General features: G+C 40.0%; 1 protein-coding gene across 2 annotated transcripts; it reads right to left on the bottom strand.

Annotated features, from left to right (window-relative positions):
- Window positions 1-1,441: 1,441 nt before the first annotated feature.
- On the bottom strand, window positions 1,442-11,936 carry LOC121942126 (NACHT, LRR and PYD domains-containing protein 3-like). 2 transcript variants are annotated; one of them, XM_088075155.1, is made up of 10 exons: window positions 11,347-11,936; window positions 9,192-9,477; window positions 8,822-8,977; window positions 6,144-8,007; window positions 5,709-5,882; window positions 4,394-4,567; window positions 4,055-4,228; window positions 3,028-3,201; window positions 2,776-2,822; window positions 1,442-2,139 (listed from the first exon to the last, which is right to left on the bottom strand). In XM_088075155.1, the coding sequence occupies exons 2-10, from the start codon at window positions 9,463-9,465 to the stop codon at window positions 1,592-1,594; spliced, it is 3,585 nt and encodes a 1,194-aa protein (XP_087931281.1). In that variant the 5' UTR covers window positions 9,466-9,477; window positions 11,347-11,936; the 3' UTR covers window positions 1,442-1,591. The 2 variants fall into 2 exon arrangements, with proteins under 2 accessions (XP_087931281.1, XP_087931282.1); XM_088075156.1 differs by having other exon boundaries at window positions 9,192-9,474.
- Between the last annotated feature and the right edge of the window lie 8,622 nt (window positions 11,937-20,558).

Here is a 20,558-nt window from a genome sequence, read left to right as displayed (position 1 = left end):
AGATGCATTTGTGTGGAACCTGATTTTACTGTATACATATGTTTGCTTACATAAGAAAAAGTCTGGAGAAATCTAGTATAAACATTCACCCCAAAAACCTGAATGACAAAAGCATTTAAAAGTATTTAAATCCAACAAAATAAATATGTTAGTCATGGCATACTGCTGTTATTGAAGCTATTAAGGCAAGGCAGGTTTATTTATGTGGCACCCTTCAGACACGAGGCAGCTCAAAGTGCTTTACAGGGGCACAGAAATTCATCAGATACAATAAGAAAATATTAAAATTGCATTTTTACACTTAAAGACAATCAAGAGCAGAAGCAAGAAAAACAATCTTTAGTGGAGAGAGAAAGAGTCACAGTAAATATTAAGGTTTTAAGCCCTGATTAACAGAAAAAGAATAAAATGTCTTAAATTCTACTTTTAATCACTGTGTTTTCAAATTCTAAGCATTTTTATTTATTCCATTACATGTACAATATATGTCAGTGAAAAATCTAAGAGGTATAAAACCACATGAAAAGTCATAGATCAGTTTTGAGAAAATACTCCCCCAGAGCCTCCCTCAGTCTTTTTGGATGGTAAAAATTATTTTGACAATCCAGTTGACACGGCTAATTAATAGATAATATTGCGCCCACTTGTTCACATTTTCTCCTTGTTCTTAAAAAATAGTGCTATTTGAGAGGATTTTAAGTTCCCGAAGTTATTCCCTGTGTAAAGCAGATGATTCGTATTGCTTTAATAACTTCTAGACTCATAATTATATTTCCATGTTTTAAAAAAAAACATTTTTTAAAAATTATATACAAAAGAATTTATTCACATTTCAATTGTAATTTTATTCTTTACAAACACGAGTTTGTTCACTTAAATGCCTCTGCTTCACCTGATTGACAAAGTTACCTCTCCACTTGATGATAATGAATTTGCTTGTAGTATTTTCATAGACATTGTTAGTATGTATTTTCGGATCGTGCATCCCCCACAGTTAGTTCGAGACTCTATGTCTACCTCAAGTAAAGAACTACCCATATATAGCGACGCCTTGGTGCCTGTAAGTTGACCATAGATACCTGAGATGGACCAGTGCCGGCAGATTTAGCAACACAAACACATTCCTCACTTCTCAGAAGAACCTTCGGTTCCTGACGCGTTAGAATTTGATCTCAACCGTCTACGTCATAACAACTGCATAAATACCAGTGTTTTCTCCGTTCGTTGTCAAATGGTCTCTTGCATGTTTCCCCTGTTCCTGTGTCGACCCGAGTGCTCGTAATAAACGTTTCCTGACTGAAGCTTCAACAGGTGTCTCTGCTCCTCAACTGCACCGCAGAATATCATCCTATCAGACATTTCAAAACCTTCTGATACAATGAACCATCAATGTTACTGTATAAGCTCGTGAGGGGAAAGAGAAGCAACATAAAACCAGGTGTTGTTGGTAAATTAAATTTATTAACATGAAAATTAGAAAGTGTAAGGCAAAAGTACAAATTTTAGCATTTTTGGCCAGAAGCTTTATCCACTGGGTTGTTTTGACTCTCCCTGCACTGTATACTGTGCAAAAAAATCAAACACTTAAAAATTACAACAGTGACCACAGAGACATTGAAGAACCGTAGGACAACCCAAATCCAGGATAAACAGGTTTAGTGAACATGGTGTTAAAGGTGTAGAGGTGGAACCGTAAATCAGAGTAGACGGTGAAGAAGGACACAGAGCCAGCTGGACCATCCACATAGACCCCCACTCTGTTAGGTGCATAAGACTGGAAGGAGTGGGGGGAGTGGGACAGGTGTGTGCTCCTGCCATTGTGACTGACAGAGTAACCATCTTCACAGCAGCTCAGACTCCAGGACTGATCATTCCCTCCAAACCTGCAGTCAGCGCTGTCTCCTTTCCTTCTGATTCCTCTGTAACTCACTGATACCTCCACCTGTCCTCTCCACTCCACCTCCCAGTAACAGCGACCAGTCACACCATCTTTGCACAGCAGCTGGTATGAGTTGTCAAATCTCTCCGGTTTATCTGGATATGGCTGCTTCTCTTTCACTGCTGTCACTGTTTGGTTGTTGTCGGACAGTTTGAGGTGTCGGTGTATTGTGTTCATGTCCAATGTGAGTCCACATGCGTCTGATGGAGAGAACAAACACAAGACAGCATCACCCATCACACCTGACTGTCAGATCAAAACTTCACACACTGACTTATCTCTATGGATCTTCTTCCAAACTACGAATTAGATGCAGATACACAAACTGCTCATCTCAGCCACTTGTTTCTAAGACAAAGAAGCACTTATCAACATCAGGAAAAGTTGTGTGGGTTGGCTCTACCAAGCCTTCTTCTGGCTAATGTTCGGTCAGAGGAGACTGAAGTGGATGAGTTATGATTGAGGCTCACTCAGCAACGAATGAGACGCTGCTCTGTGCACATTTTCTCAGAGACACGGTTAAACCCTAACATCCCGGATCAAGCTGTTATACTGGATAGGAAGACCCTGTTGGCAGCCAATAGGAAACAAGACTCCGATGCAAATTCAAAAAATGCTCTGCAGAAATTGATTGATTACATCAGCAGCAACATGCTGAAGGGACTGGATGGAGCCTTCATAGCAGCTGATTTTAATCAACTCATCCTTCAACTCCAAAGATGTAGCAGGAGATCAAGGACATATTGTAATCTACTTTTTTAAACTTTGTTTAAAAAATGACTAATAAAACTACCTTGTATCTTTCACCCTGTTTCAATGAATAAACACACACTCACATTTTCTCAGACCAGGTCTTAGCCTGTGCTGTCCACCATATTCCAACCTGGAGAAAGAAACAAAATCCGAATTAACCTTCAGCAACTTCTTCATCAATCATAGCATCACTCATAATAAGTTTCAAAAGAGTCTCAGTGGGGACAGGGACTCTCAGCACATCAGTTACTGTCTTCACTGTTATCAGCAGTGCTGCCAGTAAAGACAGTGAACCAACAGTCCTCAGGTTGTGAGCTCTTACTGTCTGCTCGTACCTGAGAGTGTCCAGTCTCCAGTGTGGATCCTCAAGTCCAGCAGTGAGTAGCTTCTCTCCAGAGTCTCCTGGATGGTTGTAGCTCAGGTCCAGCTCTCTCAGATGGGACGGGTTGGATCTCAGAGCTGAGGCCAGAGAAGTGCAGCCTTTCTCTGTGATCCGACAGCCCGACAGCCTGTTATCACACACAGAGAATGATATTCCATTGTTTTTCAACTTTTTCTTGTAGAAAACACAACACTAACACATTCACATTCATATAACCCCAGTTCTTGCTTCCATAGGCTTCCAGTAAAACACAGAATCTATTTCAAAATGTTATTACTGTATAAGGCTCTGCATGGCCGGGCCCCTGCATACATAACAGAATTACTGGGGCCCTTATTCTATTGGTTGTCACCTCCTGTCATCTGATCAGGGCCTTTTATCTGTTCCTCATTGACATTTTAAAACCAGAGATGACTGTGCTTTTTTGGTGGCAGCAACAAAACTTTGGAACAGCTCTCCCATCAGACCTCGGGAATCTGTGTTCTCTTTTCAACAACAGCTGAAAACTAATTTCTATAGGTCAGCATTCCCATAAATCCTACCAGCTTTGCCTCACTCGACTTCAGTGCTCGTCTTTTCTTACAACTTTCTATCATGTATGTTTGTGTTCGAATGGATGCTGGCGTGTGTTTGGTTGTAGGTTTGTATGGATGGATGGATGCACTTTGTAAAAGTGTTGTATGCTGTACTTGTAGCACTGGCAACACAATGTGAGACTCAGATGGTACTGCACAGAGTGCTGCGTTTTAAAAAGGAAGTAAGCCTCTCACCAACAGAATAACATCTAACTCTTTAGCAACTAGATGTTTCATGTTCTTCAGCAGCTGCTCTCCAACTGTGTCTGTCTTCTGTCTGATGCGGGTCAGTCATGTAAAGCAGGTTTATCAGAGCTTGTGAATTAAAACAGCTGATTTCTGGGTTAAGTTGTATGGCAAGCAAAAGCTGAATGGTTGTATGTTAAACAGAAGATTAAACCTGACCTGAGAGTCTCCAGTATACAATGTGGACTCTTAAGTCCAGGAGAGAGCAGCTCCACTCCTAAATCTTGCAGGTCGTTGTTACTCAAGTCCAGGTGTCTGAGATTGGAGGATAATGAGCTGAGAACTGAGGACCAAACCCCACAGCTTCTCTTTGACAGATCCCAGCGACTCAGCCTAAAAATATGTACAGCACATTTGAAAATATTTCTATCTTCAATACACACGACTGACATGAATATATAGGTAAGTACTACTTTCATAAAACAAAAGTGAATAAAGAAAAATCACAAAATCTTGTGACAGCTCTGATTTAGCCTTTGCAGCTTTGCTATTCCTAACCTGAGAGTCTCCAGTTGACAGTGTGGACTCTTCAGTCCAGGAAAGAGCAGCGTCAATCCTAAATCCTTCAGGTTGTTGTTACTCATGTCCAGGTGTCTCAGACGAGAGGACGGGGAGCTGAGAACTGAGGACAGAGCTTCACAGCTTCTCTCTGACAGATTACAGCCGCTCACTCTAGAAATATGCACATAAAATATGTGAAAACATTACTATCAGTATTTGATATGACTTCTAATTATGGTGTCTTGCAAAAGTATTAAGCCCTCTTGGCATTTTCCCCCTTTTTGTTGCATTAAAATATGTGACTTAATTTTTTTTCATTTTGAAATATCTTTATCAGACCTACAGAAAATAATCAAAATTGGTGAAATGAAATGGAAAAACACTTGTTTTTTGTTTTTTTTTTTTAAATGTGAAAAATAATCATTTTAAAAGAGGTGTGTGCATATGGTAAATGGTAAATGAACTGAACTTGTGCAGTGCTTCTCTGGTCAAAGGCACCCTAGTCACTCAAAGTGCTTTTACACTACATCACATTCAGATACATTCACACCAGTGGCCAAGGCTACCGTACAAGGTGCGTCCTTGGGGCCCGAGCAGCCGAAGAAGGCCGAGCACCCAGGTGCGCCAGCATACAGTCAGGGCCAATTGAAATAAACGTCAGATAAACTGTTAATGTGAAGGCTTTGTTTCGTTTTGTTCTGCCCTACTGAAAACAATCAATCAAGAAAAAAATGCACAGCAACTTGTTAGCATACGCTTATCTGAGGATTTTCCTTTGCTGATCAACAAAATGAACTAAAGTGTAATTAAAAGAAAAAACTGAGTAATATTACCATTTTCACCAGTGTAACTTCCACTTCCCTCATTGCCCCTTCAGCTGAGGTGAGTGAAAAACAAATCCACTTTATTTATTGGCTGTGTCGGCCTATGTGTTGATGGTTAGTTAATTGCATTTTGCTGTGTGTGCATTTTTTGGTTGCTGTGTGTGTGTAACAGCTTTAGGTGGTCTTTTTTAAAGTGTTTGGTTTGTTAACAGTCTGGCCCTGTTGTGGCCTACACTGAGGGCACCAGGTCATATTTAGGAGCTTCATAGCAAGAGAGTGAATACGCATGCATGCACCACTTTTCGGTTTAAATTTGAAACATTTTTTTTAAATTTCACTTCACCCATTTTGGCTATTTTGTGTCCATCCATTAAAAAAACAAGCTAAACAAAAACAGAAAAAAAAGCTGAAAGTGTTAAACTGACAGGAGAAATTGCAAAATCTTGTGATAGTTCTGGTTCACCATTTGCAGGTTAATCACTCCTAACCTGAAAGCCTCCAGTTTACAGTGCGGACTCTTCAGCCCCGGAGAGAGCAGCTCTACTCCTGAACCCTGCAGGTTGTTGTGACTCAGGTCCATGTGTCTCAGACGAGAGGACGGGGAACCGAGAACTGAGGACAGAGCTTCACAGCTTCTCTCTGACAGATTACAGCCGGTCAGCCTGAAGGAGAGTTAGTGGAGAAAAACTGTTACTGTTTCTGCTATCTACAATGTAAAAGACATCACATTTCTGTGGCTGCCCTTACTGAGCTGATAAGAAAAAAATCAAATATTAGGGTCACAGGTGATGGGAGGATTTTTTTTTTACTGATCAATCTATCTGTTGACTTAAATCTTAGAATTATCAGTTGCCTCATACATTAGTAGCTGAGACCAAATCAGTTGTGATACAGTTAGTATCTGCAGTTATCGGTGCACTCACAGAGCTTTGTTGGAGGCTTTGACCACCGGCAGCAGCCTCAGAAGAGCCTCCTCTGAAGCAGAGTATTTCTTCAGGTCAAACACGTCCAGATCTTCTTCTGATGTCAGTAAAATGAAGCCCAGAGCCGAACACTGAGCAGGAGACAGTTCGTCTGTGGACAGACGTCCTGATCTCAGGGACTGTTGGGTCTCCTCCACCAGAGAGCGATCATTCAGCTCATTCAGACAGTGAAACAGGTTGATGCATCTCTCTGCAGAGAGATCCTCACAGATCTTCTTCTTGATGTATTGGACTGTTTTCTGACTGATCTGTGAGCTACTTCCTGTTTGTGCCACCAGACCTCGTAGGACACTCTGATTGGTTCGCTGTGAAAGTCCCAGGAGAAAGCGAAGGAACAAGTCCAGGTGTCCATTTGGACTCTGTATTGCCTTGTCCACGGCAGTCTGGTAGAAATGTGTTAGATCAGGTGTTTGACTAAATGGAAACCACCCCTTCCAGGAAGTTGTTTGTTCTTCTGACAGCAGGTTGACTCCAGACTTGATGAAGGTCAGATGGACATGAAGAGCAGCCAGAAACTCCTGAACACTCAGATGGACGAAGCTGAACATCTTGTCTTCATCATTCTTCTTCCCACGTTCCTCCTTGAAGATCTGTGTGAACACCCCTGAGTATACCGAGGCTCCACTGACATCAATGCCACTCTCTTTGAGATCTTTCTCGTAGAAGATCAGGTTCTCCTTTTCCAGCTGGTGAAAAGCCAGTTTTGCTAATGACTCAATGTACTGGACGCACTTTTCTGGGCCTTCCTTATTTTCTGTCTGATGAATCTGAATCTTCAAGAATTCTGCGTACATCTCAGTCAGGGTCTTGGGCAGCTCTCCTCCTTTTCTGGTCTTCATCACCTCCTCCAGGACTGTAGCAGTGATCCAGCAGAAGACCGGGATGTGGCACATGATGTGGAGGCTTCGTGATGCCTTGATGTGAGAGAAGATCCTGATGGCCTTCTCATTTCCGAATCTCTTCTTGAAGTAGACCTCCTTCTGTGGGTCGGTGAACCCTCTGATCTCCGTCATGATGTTAACATAATCAGAATGGATCTGATGGGCTGCTGCAGGTCGTGTGGTTATCCAGAGGCGAGCGGCGGGAAGCAGATTCTTCTTGATGAGGTTGTTCAGCAGCACATCCACTGACGTCAACGCGGTCACATCAAAGTTAACTGCCAGGTTTTCATTCGCAGAGCAGTCCAGCTGAAGGCGGCTCTCATCCCCTCCATCCAAAATGAACAGGAGTTTGAAGTTGCTCTTGTCGTAGTTGGTGTTTCCTGATGACTGCAGAGTTGAGAAGATGTAATTGAGAGCTTCTTTCTTGATGCCTCTGGTTTCCCTGATACATCCATGAATGAGCTCTGCCAAACACATCTTTTCTCTCTTCCATAAATTCAGCTGGCGGAAACTGAAGGGGAAAATGAGATGTACATCTTGATTGGTTCTTCCTTCAGCCCAGCCCAACACAAACTTCCGCACAAGAAAAGTTTTTCCAATTCCTGCGATTCCGTTGGTGAGCGCTGTTCTGATATGATTAGATTTTCCAGAAGGGGGGTCAAATATGTTATAGGGATTAATTGGTTTTTCTGTATCTGTTGGTTTCCCCTCTGTATCAACCTGGATGACCTCATGCTGTGTGTTGATGTGTACGTTGTGCTTGGCTGTGATGTACAGCTCTGTGAGGATATCATCTAGGGGCTGCTCATCCTTCTTCGGTGCCCACCCCTCTTGTGCACTCATAAACTTTTCCCGGAAGTTGGATTGAAGCATTTGTTGGTAATACAAGATGTGTTGTGGCTCCGGCACTGGTACAATCAAATCTGTGAGACATAATGAGACGTAGAAAAAAAAACTGTAAAGATGCCTCTCGTCTCAGGAGCATCAGTAAACATGCTTTTTGTTTTGTTAATATATGATTAAGATCTATTCTTTAACTCTAATATATAAAAAAAAACTTTTTTCATTCAGTCACCTTCCTAATATTGAAAAAAAGAGGCATACTCTCTGTCAAAGATATACAGATAAACTAGTCCACACATTTGTTACTTCTAGGCTTGACTATTGCAATGCCTTATCATCAGGTTGGTCAAATAAGACTCCCCAACTGATCCAGAATGCTGAGGCACATGCACAAACACCAACTAAGGAAAGATTTTATATTTATTTTTTTTAGCTTCCCTGCACTGGATCCCTGTAAAATCTTTCTCACTTACAAAGCTCTGAATGGTCATGCTCGGTCATATTTTTCAGAGCTCATAGTTCCCTATTATCCTTCTTGAGCAGTGCTCTGAAAATGCAGGGTTACTTGTGGTTCTAGATTCTCTAAAAGTAGAGCGAGAGCCTGAGCCTTCAGCTATCGGGCTCCTCTTCTGTGAAACCATCTTCCACTTTCAGTCCAGCAGGCAGACATCATCTCTACATTTAAAGTACGCTTAAGACTTTCCTCTTTGATAAAGCTTATTAGTTAGGGCTGGCTCAGGCTTGCCTTGAACGGGCTCCTAGTTAGACTGATATTAGCCTAATCTGCTGGGCGACTTCAAATGATACACTCTCTTCTTCTTTCCTTCTCTCTCTCTCTCTCAGTTTGCACACGTTCATGTCCCATTAATTCATGTTACTAATATGGCCTCTTACCTGGAGCTCTTGTGGTTTCTTGTCTTGCAGGTTCCTCACTTTGTCTCTTTAGGCCTTCATTTGTACCAAAGACTACAGCAGCTTTACCTGCACTCTGACAGGAAGAAGGTCCTCTGTTCTCTGAAGTCTCTCCAACATCACTGACATCCACTGAATCTGTGAGAGACAGGTCTCGTTTTTTTTTTTTGACTTATTACTCATTATTTATCATTAACTTGTTCAGAGCTAGTTAATTCATTTTCAGGTTCTTAGAGTTTGCCTGTTATGTACTGAAGGGTTATTCATAAATGGAAATAGAATATTTTAAACTCAGAATAAATAATAAAATACTAAAGGATGAGATAATACACATTTAAAGAGTGTGACTGACCTTGCGGTCGTGATCTGGTCTCTGGCAGATCCTGCACCAGATCATTCCTGTTCATCATCTTTAAAATCTTCTTGGTCATCTTCAGAGCTCCATGAAGTTTAAAGTTGTTCACCATCAGAGTCACTGTGTCCCACCTCTTTGCTTTCTCCAGCTTGAACACTTTGATGGCTTCGTAGCCCTCCAGGATGTCTCGTTGCTGCAGATACCACTTGAAAGTCTTGAATTCATCTCCTATCAGACCCTCCAGAGCGTTCAAAAGGTCCACTGCCGTCATCTTGGCTTACTACTAAAACAAAAAACAAAAAAAATCAGGCAGTTCTGAAAAGTGTAGAACAACTGTGACAGAAATGCACAGAATGCAATCATTTGCAAATCGGTTTTGACCAATATTCAGTTGAATACTACACAAAGCAAGATATTTTATGCACAAACTTTTTTTTTTTGGGGCTGTACACTCCAGGCATATCTTCCACTGTGTGACATCACCTTTTCTTTCAACAACACTCAGTAAGTGTTTGGAAATTGAGGACACTCATTGTTGAAGTTTTGAAAGTGAAATTCTTTCCCATGTTTTCTAGATATACGACTTCAGTGTGTCAACAAGTCCAGAGTCTCTGTTGTATGTTGTGCTTGATAATGCTCCCATACAGTTTGTCCATTGGGAGACAGCATTTGCCTATCACACCTCAGCTGCACCCAGGTCATGTCCTCTCTGCCCATATCAGAATTACCGGTCTCCAGTAACTGACAGAGACAAACTGCAGGTTTCAGTGTGTCCCTTCAGAAACCTCTGGATGATTTTTTTTATTCAGTCTGTAGTTCCAGATTAAAATGTTGCTATGCTAACGACAGATTTGCACTTTTAATGAGACTGAGATTTAATGAGTTTGTGATAAACACCTGCCAATCAAAAACAACTGTATGTCTTCAAACCAACCCAACAAATCAAACCTAAGTACAACAACACATGCCGCGCCTCCTAAATGTCTGATATCACAATTCAGTGTTGTCTGTTTGGTTTTGAACAGCCAGAGAACAAAGAGTATGCATGCTGTCAGACCGGTTATGAAACTCCCGCATGTCTCAGCGGTGACGTCAGTGGAGACTCAAATCTAACCTGTTTTCAGGGGCTAACCTGACTAAAATGAACAAGAAAAGTCTCATTTTTGATAAGAAGACACAAGTTCTAGATCACTTGTGACTTAATTCAGATCTACAAACAGTAAATACCAGTGTTTGGCATATATTCATGTGATCCTCCATGAATATATGCCATCAGTTTGTTATTAGACACTAATATTTCAGCAGCCACTGAAATTTGTAGATTACGGTATTTGGCATACAAACTGTTGAAAGTAAAAATAAAGTAATTTTACATCTATGCCAATGCCAAATGTTTTATGAACAGTTGACACATGTAAACTGTATGCAGCAATGCCAATCACAGCAATTAACAATATACTCCTCAGGGTGACAGCACAGTGCCAAAAATAACCTTGTTGCTTCATACTGTACTCCCTTAAATAAACGGCTCTTTCCTGTCCCTACACCATTTGTTAGAACAACTTTAAATGGGGCCAGATTCAGTTGGGTTTTTTTTAAACCACATCTTGTGTTATTTGATTTTATTGATCTCTGGCAAACTCAGAAGTATCACCAAATCAATGACCATTCCCAAACTAGTTAGAAATGTCACCTTTAATGATTTTCTACTATGTCTGGTCCCAAAGTTAAATGTGTTCAACATTAGACCCCGTACACTGGCATCTATCTTGGATTTGAACTCGCACGCTCCTTCTTGCGGTTAACAAATGTACTACAATGTCGAGTGTAACTTTGAACAGCGGGAGAACAAAGAGTGTTCAGGCAGTCAAACCAGTTCAGACACTCTTCCGTGTGTCAGTGGAGATGTTAATCGAGACTCAAATCTGACTTGTTTCCTTGTCATGAATAAATGCAACTAACCTGAACCTAACAAGGCTCATTTTGGACAAACATGTTCTACATAGTAAAGCAATGACTTAATCCAGAAACCAGAAGCACCAGTGACGAAAGAATTAACCACTGCCGTCATATTATATAGCCTCAAAACATCATGAATGACAGCAGAGATTTCTTTTTAAAGGTGAGTCATGTTACCTGTCAGACTGCTCACCTGTTAAAGTCACATCAAGATGAGATCATAAAGACTTCCCACCATCGTCTGCAGACAGCGATAGAGGCTGCCGGAGTCTGTTCCTCTGATCAACAGCCGTCACATTTTCACACTTTCAGATCCAGAAACGTCAGTATGAAGGAAGATCAGGAAGTCCGTCTGAGCTGAGGTGCTTCCAGTGAGCAGCAGGTGGCAGTGTTACAAACGGCCTGCCCAGTCAGCGCTCAGATGGGAGGAGAAGCTGTCTGTAAACTCAGGACACCATGAGACAAACACACACTGCATCAGCAAAGAGAAGGAGAGGTTGACTGAAACTCATGTGACACACACATTAACAGTAATTTTGCCTCTGTAAAATGTTTGTTCTGTTTGATTTCAGTTATACCAACAATGTTTGTAGCCAAAGCACACAGAAACTAAAGTTCATTGCAGTTCATTGTGGCACCTTTCAGTTAATATCAGTAATATTGTAATAGATTAAGTCCTTTTTAAAACTGGTGCAAAAACAGGAAGTGTAAAACAGTAGTGAATTCACACGTACGACCAAACAAATATCATCCAATTACAGACTTCAAAAACAAGCTACACAATTTAACAATCCACACATACATACAGGGGTCTTCAACATTTTTTGGGCCGAGGACCCCTTAGCTGTAAATGAGATGGAGCATGGACTCCGTTACACATGCCGTATAATACTATTTTATACTATATATATATATATATATATATATATTTTATAGTAATATTATAAAATGGGATTGCATTTTAAGCGGAACACGTAGGTAATTAGGCAGACGACCATATCAGCATTAAAACTGCAGTCTCAAACTGAATCTGCTAAATGCTGATGAATCCAAAGTTGTACTTTGATACATATTTTAATTTTTGAAAAGAAAAAAGACATTTTCAAAAAAACAAACAATGTGCTGTCCCCCCTTCAATAATTCTGATGACCCCTTAGGGGTCCTGGACCCCTGTTAAAGACCCAGGATGTAAAAAACGTAGATAAAAAATATAAATCAATGATGGAATTATTAGTAACAACAACAACAACAACAACAACAACAACAACAACAACAACAACAACAACAATAATAAAAACAACAGCGACAAGAAAAACAACATTAACAATGGTAATAAATATAATAAGAACAACAACAGCAACAACAATAATAATCATTTCATAAAATGAAACAGCACGATGGTAATAGTGAGGAAGGAATGAAAAATAAGGCAAATCAGTAGTTTGATATCTGGATGTGTTTGCAGTGTCGAGGGTCCTGGTAGTGATGTAGCAAAAAGCCGTATGAGGAGCAATGGTGGACGTAACAAATTACATTTCCTATTGTAACTCCACCAAAATTGTTTTTTGTGTACTTGTACTTCTTAAGCATAAAATTGACCTAAGTACTTTTTGTGCAAAAACAAAAAGTGTAAAACAGCAGTGAATTATCAGGTACAACCATGATAGGAATGTTTTCAAAAACATTATCCAAGGACCAACAACAACAACAACAACAACAACAACAACAACAACAACAACAACAACAACAACAACAACAGCAACAACAACAACAACAGCAACAACAACAAGGTAAACACTTTACCATCATACATGAATGTGGAAAATAAACAGGAAAAAAAGGTAAAGAAAAACAAACAAAAAGGATGAAGTAATAGTCCGAATAATTCTAATAACATCTTGTAAAAACAGTTACATTTGGGGAAATTTGTAAAATGTGGCACACTTTTCAAATGCGCAGTTGTGTCTGTGTGTAAGAAGAACCCCATTACACACAGACACATTACACTTCTTAATAACAATAACAATACAAATAATACATCAACAATAGATTTTTTTTGTAAAATAAAACAGCAGGATGGTAATAGTAAGAAAGGAATGAAAAACAAAGTAATTTAGATGTGTTTATATTTTCTCGTTACTCTTGTTACTTTAACAAAGTCATTTTGTGTACTTCTAATTTTGAGTATTTTGAAAAATGTATGTTATTTTGAATTAAGGGCTTTTATCAAGTATTCGCTTGGGATTACATTAATTACTAATATAATGCTCCACTCGCTGAGCACACAAAATTACCCAAATCAAACACACTGATGTTATTGAACAACCTAAAATGCTCATGGGATCCAGCAGGAGTACTGCTTTCACTGGGGAACATTTACATTTAGTGAGGTGTGTGAGGACTTCCTGATATTGATAGCAATTTTTTTACAGTCGGCTCAACATGTTTGAAATCTTTGAGAGCGCAGTGGGACAGAGAGGCTGAGTGGAATAGTGATAGTTGGATAGGGAGACTGTACTGGTTATATTAACATTATGCCTTGAGAAAGTGTCAGGTTCTTTAATTTGAGTAGCTTTATGTTGCTTTTTGCACACGCCACCAGTGTTTATAGACTCTATTTTTGTTTTTGACTGATTTTGTCTCTTTTCTGGTTATAGTTTAATTATAATCTGTTATATGTACAGGCTACAAAGTACAGTCTATAGAAAGTGAAACTGCTGTTGGTTTGGACATAAGGGGTCACATCACTGATATTGTTCCATTAGTATATACATATTTTGTAGTCTGAAGATGCCCCCCTTCCCGGGTAACGCAGTAATGTGTACTCAGATTAGATCTTAACTGACACTTTTTTTTATTTTTATCTAAGTAAACTGCTACATACCTACTTTCATTTGAGTAAAATTTCTTGAAAGAAAAAAAACAATACATCACAAACAGTAGGTGATGGTTTCCTAAGCTATAACTGAATCCTACAGCCAGGATTTCTTGTGGAGTGCAAGGCCTCTTCATGAGCTGCTACAAGTGAAACCTGGAAGGTCAGGGACTCAAACACACAGAGATATCCAAAAAGCCCCATACTGTCTTCTAGGAACCCTGTAAAATGGTCAAAAGAATGTTGAGGAACACTTAAGCCACTTTTGGGCATGCTCATAAGCTCACCGATGTTGTTGTTTGTCCTGTATTCTGCTGGATATGGACCTGAAAAAAAGGGCTCCTGTATAGGCAGACCACTGAGAGAGCAGCTTGTCCCCTCTGTGAAATACAAACCAGTCAAATTTAAATCTCTTTACAATGAGATGGAGCATGTTGGCACCGAGAAAGAGGTCCACCTGGCTAGAGAACTGTTTTACTGACCATGCCTGAAAAGAGAGATGGGACTATGTCACCAGAAAATGTTTATGTATTACACTCCTCTTTGGCTCCCCTTTAGACCTTGTCTGTGTCTACCACAGTGACTACTTACATCTTGGATAAATCTGGGCAGACGGCAGCAGAGCGCAGAGGATTTCATATCCTGGTTTGGGTACCTGTCAAAAAAAACCATGACCGGGGTCCTAAGTCTGAGAAGGTACTGTTTTAGGACACTGCCGATCATATCACCCACAAAGCAACCCAGCCAAACTTACCACCTTGCTGCAGATGTTGAGAATGTTTGCAGGCGAGGAGAAAGAGCATTGGAAGGACCAGATCCCACTAATTGTACATGTACACAATTCTACCAGACAAGTCCATGGCTGCTCACCTCAGTATTTGCTTTGCAGCCAATCATCATCAGTCCATCCTATTTGGACTGACAGAAGAGGTGGACCTAGTCACACCCAAAGGGTTTGCACAAAGTGTGCAAAAGAACACTTAATGATTATCGCATTGAAAATGAGAACAAGAAAAGGGTCTACAGGAAAGTGCTAATACGACCAAAAGATGAGCCTGGAGAAAAAGCAAGCAAGAAGGACCCTGGAAGCCAATATCATACTTGCAAAAGGCCATATGCCCAGTCAAGGAACAGGTATCTGAAAATCTGGTGTATGTCATCTATCTAGTGAATGTAAATAAGATGAAATGGGCTTCTGTATAAATGAACTGATGAGAGACAGCAGCTTGTCCTGCAACATGCAAACCTGTGGCATTGGAATATCTTCAAATTAAATGGGTCATGTTGGCACTGAGAGGGTATTTGCCCAAGCCCATGTACATTACACATTCAGAGACCAGAGATAAGTAAAAATGAAAACTCTGCCTGACAACCTGTTTTTACCTGCAGCAATCTTCCTGTTGAAGCTTCTTTTGGTCAATGAGAAAAGGCCTTTAAAAGTTAGTGACTTGGAGGAACATATAGATAAAAATTCTTGCTAAGAGGATGACCAGAGCACTAAATACTTTTGGATAAAATTACCTGTGAACAGAGCAGAACAGAAAGGCTGCTTACAGATACATCAGAGCAGGGGTTAAGGCCATCCTTTACCAGCAGTGGGAGGGGATGCTGAGGGCTACTGGGTACAGACTGAAAACTTAGATACCTGCAGAGAGAAAACACAATCTACACACTGGGAGTTTCTTGGCTAAAAATAGCCAGCATGTGAGATATTTAAGGATTACCTGTACAATGCCCCACGCTTCATGATTTATATAAACAACAATTGTCTGACCTATATCACGAGAACACCGAAGCTTAATGCCATTGGACATGGTTGGGAAGGGGCACCATATGATTTTCAATTTGATGTCAAGTACTGACCTGGGAAGATTTACATAGACGCACACACATTTGTCCTGTATTCTGCTGGATATTAAGAGATACACAGCTGCCTGCAAAGAGGAGAAATACCAAAATGTTGTGTGCTGGACCTGTGAGAGAACAAAGCAGCAGCCCTACACATCTCTCGATACATGCAAGCAGCATCTTAGACTTATGCCAGCGATAAGTCACAATGAGTTTGCAAGATCACAGTGAGTGACCTTGCCATTGGAGAGGCCATGAATCTCAAGGAAACAAGTGCATTACCTACCCATGAGACACGGAAAGTGACTAGTGTACTCACCAGGAAGCTTTTAAATAAGTGCAGCAAACTGGACCTGAAAAAAAGGGCTCCTGTATAGGCAGACCACTGAGAGAGCAGCTTGTCCCCTCTGTGAAATACAAACCAGTCAAATTTAAATCTCTTTACAATGAGATGGAGCATGTTGGCACCGAGAAAGAGGTCCACCTGGCTAGAGAACTGTTTTACTGACCATGCCTGAAAAGAGAGATGGGACTATGTCACCAGAAAATGTTTATGTATTACACTCCTCTTTGGCTCCCCTTTAGACCTTGTCTGTGTCTACCACAGTGACTACTTACATCTTGGATAAATCTGGGCAGACGGCAGCAGAGCGCAGAGGATTTCATATCCTGGTTTGGGTACCTGTCAAAAAAAACCATGACCGGGGTCCTAAGTCTGAGAAGGTACTGTTTTAGGACACTGCCGACCATATCACCCACAAAGCAACCCAGCCAAACTTACCACCTTGCTGCAGATGTTGAGAATGTTTGCAGGCGAGGAGAAAGAGCATTGGAAGGACCAGATCCCACTAATTGTACATGTACACAATTCTACCAGACAAGTCCATGGCTGCTCACCTCAGTATTTGCTTTGCAGCCAATCATCATCAGTCCATCCTATTTGGACTGACAGAAGAGGTGGACCTAGTCACACCCAAAGGGTTTGCACAAAGTGTGCAAAAGAACACTTAATGATTATCGCATTGAAAATGAGAACAAGAAAAGGGTCTACAGGAAAGTGCTAATACGACCAAAAGATGAGCCTGGAGAAAAAGCAAGCAAGAAGGGCCCTGGAAGCCAATATCATACTTGCAAAAGGCCATATGCCCAGTCAAGGAACAGGTATCTGAAAATCTGGTGTATGTCATCTATCTAGTGAATGTAAATAAGATGAAATGGGCTTCTGTATAAATGAACTGATGAGAGACAGCAGCTTGTCCTGCAACATGCAAACCTGTGGCACTGGAATATCTTCAAATTAAATGGGTCATGTTGGCACTGAGAGGGTATTTGCCCAAGCCCATGTACATTACACATTCAGAGACCAGAGATAAGTAAAAATGAAAACTCTGCCTGACAACCTGTTTTTACCTGCAGCAATCTTCCTGTTGAAGCTTCTTTTGGTCAATGAGAAAAGGCCTTTAAAAGTTAGTGACTTGGAGGAACATATAGATAAAAATTCTCGCTAAGAGGATGACCAGAGCACTAAATACTTTTGGATAAAATTACCTGAGCAGAACAGAAAGGTTCAAATCAAATGCCTGAAAGGCAATAGTCCAGAGAGAATGAGCCGAGGATCTGAGAGGGAGAAAATACCGGGCCAGAATGAACCCTTATCTGATGGAGTCTGAGAACCAGTAAGGAAGGAAAGACCTGTGAGGATGAATGCTGAACTGATCCAGTCAGAGTACCTAAAAGGAAAGAATGAGGAAAACCACAAAGACAAACCTAGAGAGAATACTTTACCGATCAAGTTTCAGCACCAGCAAGGGAAGAACAAAAACACATAGAATGAACATTAAAAAATGACCACTGGTCAGTCCAATCAGAAATAGAAACGCAGATGTTCAGTGATCCACTAAGGAGCAAAAGCCAATGCACATATGATGCACTCGGTCAGCCTTCATTGCAACCTTACATTACCTTACAGTCAACATCATCAGGGCCCACGGTGCACCTTACTTATCAATAAGTATCTGAACAATATCTTGCTACAGTAGAGGGCAGTGTATGCCTGATCTGGACTCAATGAATGCTTGCACACACATCTTGCACATCTCATCTGGGGGGCAGCGGGAACAATATAATTTAATTTGTACCACAAACTAAGTAATATAAAGAGTTAGCTGGTGTTAAATACAAATTTCAGAGGAAAAATCCACTCAGGCCCATACAGAAGTCAAGGCTAAGCACTCAAAGTTTTCAAATCCTAGAGATGTTGCTGGTGTTGAGCTCAGAAACAGGATTTTTTTTTTTTTTTTTTTTTAAAAACCTCTACTTCTGGATGCTCATCAGAATCATTATATTAAACTGTCAATTTATGGAGCAATGTCAAGGATTTAACAGGCCACTTTTTCATAGATTGCCCCAGTATTTTTTAAAACATGGAACAGTCAAATGTATTCAACTTGAAGGATACTCAGCAAGGTCATAAAATTCCCAAATTGTCCTTGAAGCCATTCTTTAAAAGGAGCTTTTAACTTTTTAACTAAATATTTAAAAAAAATATTTTCATATTACCATCCCCTGACATCATGATTAACAGAACATCTGTGGATGTTCATAGTCTGATTATCAATGTAAATGTTACATAGATAATTTTTTCCTTTGAGTTTACAATCAGTTTTACTTACAGTTATTACATTGATGACTTGTTAAATTAAATTATAATCATCACAGGTTTGTAATGAACTCATTGTTAGTGTTTCATGAGTGTTTTCTTTTCGTCAGCGTCTTTAACGCATGTTTCTCCACATTGTCTGAGAACAACACACAATGGTCTGCATGCTAGAACATTCTCATATTCCTAACCTAAAACTCTTTTACTTTTGTATGTGAGGTATGACGAAAATGGTGAATGCCAGATATCCTCTTTGATGGCTTGTATATGCCACTTCATGCCAGCTCTTCATGGAAACTCTGTGATGATTATAGTGAGCACAAGTATTTGACATGCATGTTTTTTTTCTTTTCCAACAAATGGAAACATTCAGACACATTTCTCAACATTCGCCCTTTTTAAAAAAACTTCTTTAACATGTATAGTGGGTTAGTAGCAAAAAACAAAACAAAACAAAAAACATTTAATTTGAAAAACAAATAATTCAAAAAGGACAATGATATTATAATAATACAAGAAAATAACTCCAGCTGTAGCTCAAGCTGCTGACTGAAACACACAATCAGCTGCACCTTGGGCCAACTCTGGCTCAGTGTCAGCACACTTTAATCATGAGTCTTGGATCTTCACGAGTCTCTCAGTACGTTTACATGCACAGATCAGTCCAGTTTATCGCTCATTCAGGCAATATAATTGGACTGCTGTCCTCGTCCCAGTATACAAGCATCAGGGGAGAATCTATTTTAGTGATAAAGTATGTCCGACCTCTCCACGACAAGTGAAGATATGTCCCTTTTCAGCTCACTGCTTTTAACTTATATTATTGATACAGTCTATGATATCGACCCAATCACAATCACAGCTGTTTCTTTACAATAACTTCAGGGTAGAAAACCGCTGCATCACATACACATAATCATACGACAGTGAGCAAACTCTGCCTTCATTGGTGCATTTTAAGCCACCTAAAAAAATCATTATCAGTTTAAGTGTTGCCTATTCTATATTGAGAATGTTTTCAGCACTTTATTTTGCTGTAAGACAGCACATTTACCGACGGAATCTGAAGCCGTCATCTCAAAAAAAAAAAAAACAGACTCCACCAAAAAACAGTCTTTTTCCTCCACTGAACGGCAGAGCTGCTGCTGTACCACTGCCTCAATCAGCTATTGGAAGGTTAAGAGGGGACAATATTCAAATACATCAACACTTGAAATGATATTGATTTTTTTTAGGTGGTACATTTATTTTAAAAATTCATTTTTATTGGGACTAACAATAATTCAACTTTCTAGCATCATGTAAACATACTGATTGTTAGGTCAAAACATTTTAGCCATCTGGGAAAGAAACGACAACAAAAGGCAACTAAACACAAAAATAACATATTCTGAAGTTGTGTTCAGGTACATTGCAAGGGTATTTACAAGAACTCCCATGACAAAAAGGAACCTGGAATTTAACTTTACATAAAGACACAGGTAGCCTGTATCCTTGTTCTTCAGTTCTTGTAAACTAACTTGATCAGATAATCAAACAAATAGGTAGGCACGGCCGCCGATGACAAACACAGATCTGCCTTAAGGAAATAAAAATGTCACTTTTTGTAGATCTAACTGGGGCGGCAGGAGCTCAGACTGTTGAGACTTAGCATGTTGTCTTTTTTTTAAGTAAAATTATGCTATACATGCTGCATAATTGTAGCTATAATTGTAGTTGCAAATATTGTAGCTGAACTTGAGTTGAATACAAAGTAATGATACTCTGAAAACATTTCTTACATTTGTTTACATTTTTGCTGTGCTAAAATTATCACAGTACCCCAACACCCATCAGTGCACAGTGAATTAATAATAACACAGTATAAGAAGTTGAATTTCTCCAAAGAGGGATTAATGCACCAATATTGACCAAAAGTAATTGAACTAAATAGAAACAGAAAAATGTCGGTCATGGGACAATGGACATGATAGACTGATAGACAGATGGTTACAGAGACAAACCGTGGATAAAGAGTGAAGGC

This window comes from Plectropomus leopardus, chromosome 3, assembly GCF_026936395.1.
Source record: "Plectropomus leopardus strain MGB_pleo_1.0 chromosome 3, ASM2693639v1, whole genome shotgun sequence".
Classification (NCBI taxonomy): domain Eukaryota; kingdom Metazoa; phylum Chordata; class Actinopteri; order Perciformes; family Serranidae; genus Plectropomus; species Plectropomus leopardus.
Note: the sequence above shows the minus strand (reverse complement) of the source record. Positions and strands in the feature narration are given on the sequence as shown.

Excerpts from the sequence above, each read along its gene's own strand:
- LOC121942126 (XM_088075155.1), bottom strand. The coding sequence starts at position 9,465 with ATGACGGCAGTGGACCTTTTGAACGCTCTGGAGGGTCTGATAGGAGAT. Across the intron at positions 2,823-3,027 it reads TGGAGACTGGACACTCTCAG|GTTGGAATATGGTGGACAGC; the intron begins GTACGAGCAGAC and ends TTCTTTCTCCAG. Across the intron at positions 2,140-2,775 it reads AAGACCTGGTCTGAGAAAAT|ACGCATGTGGACTCACATTG; the intron begins GTGAGTGTGTGT and ends TCTCTCCATCAG.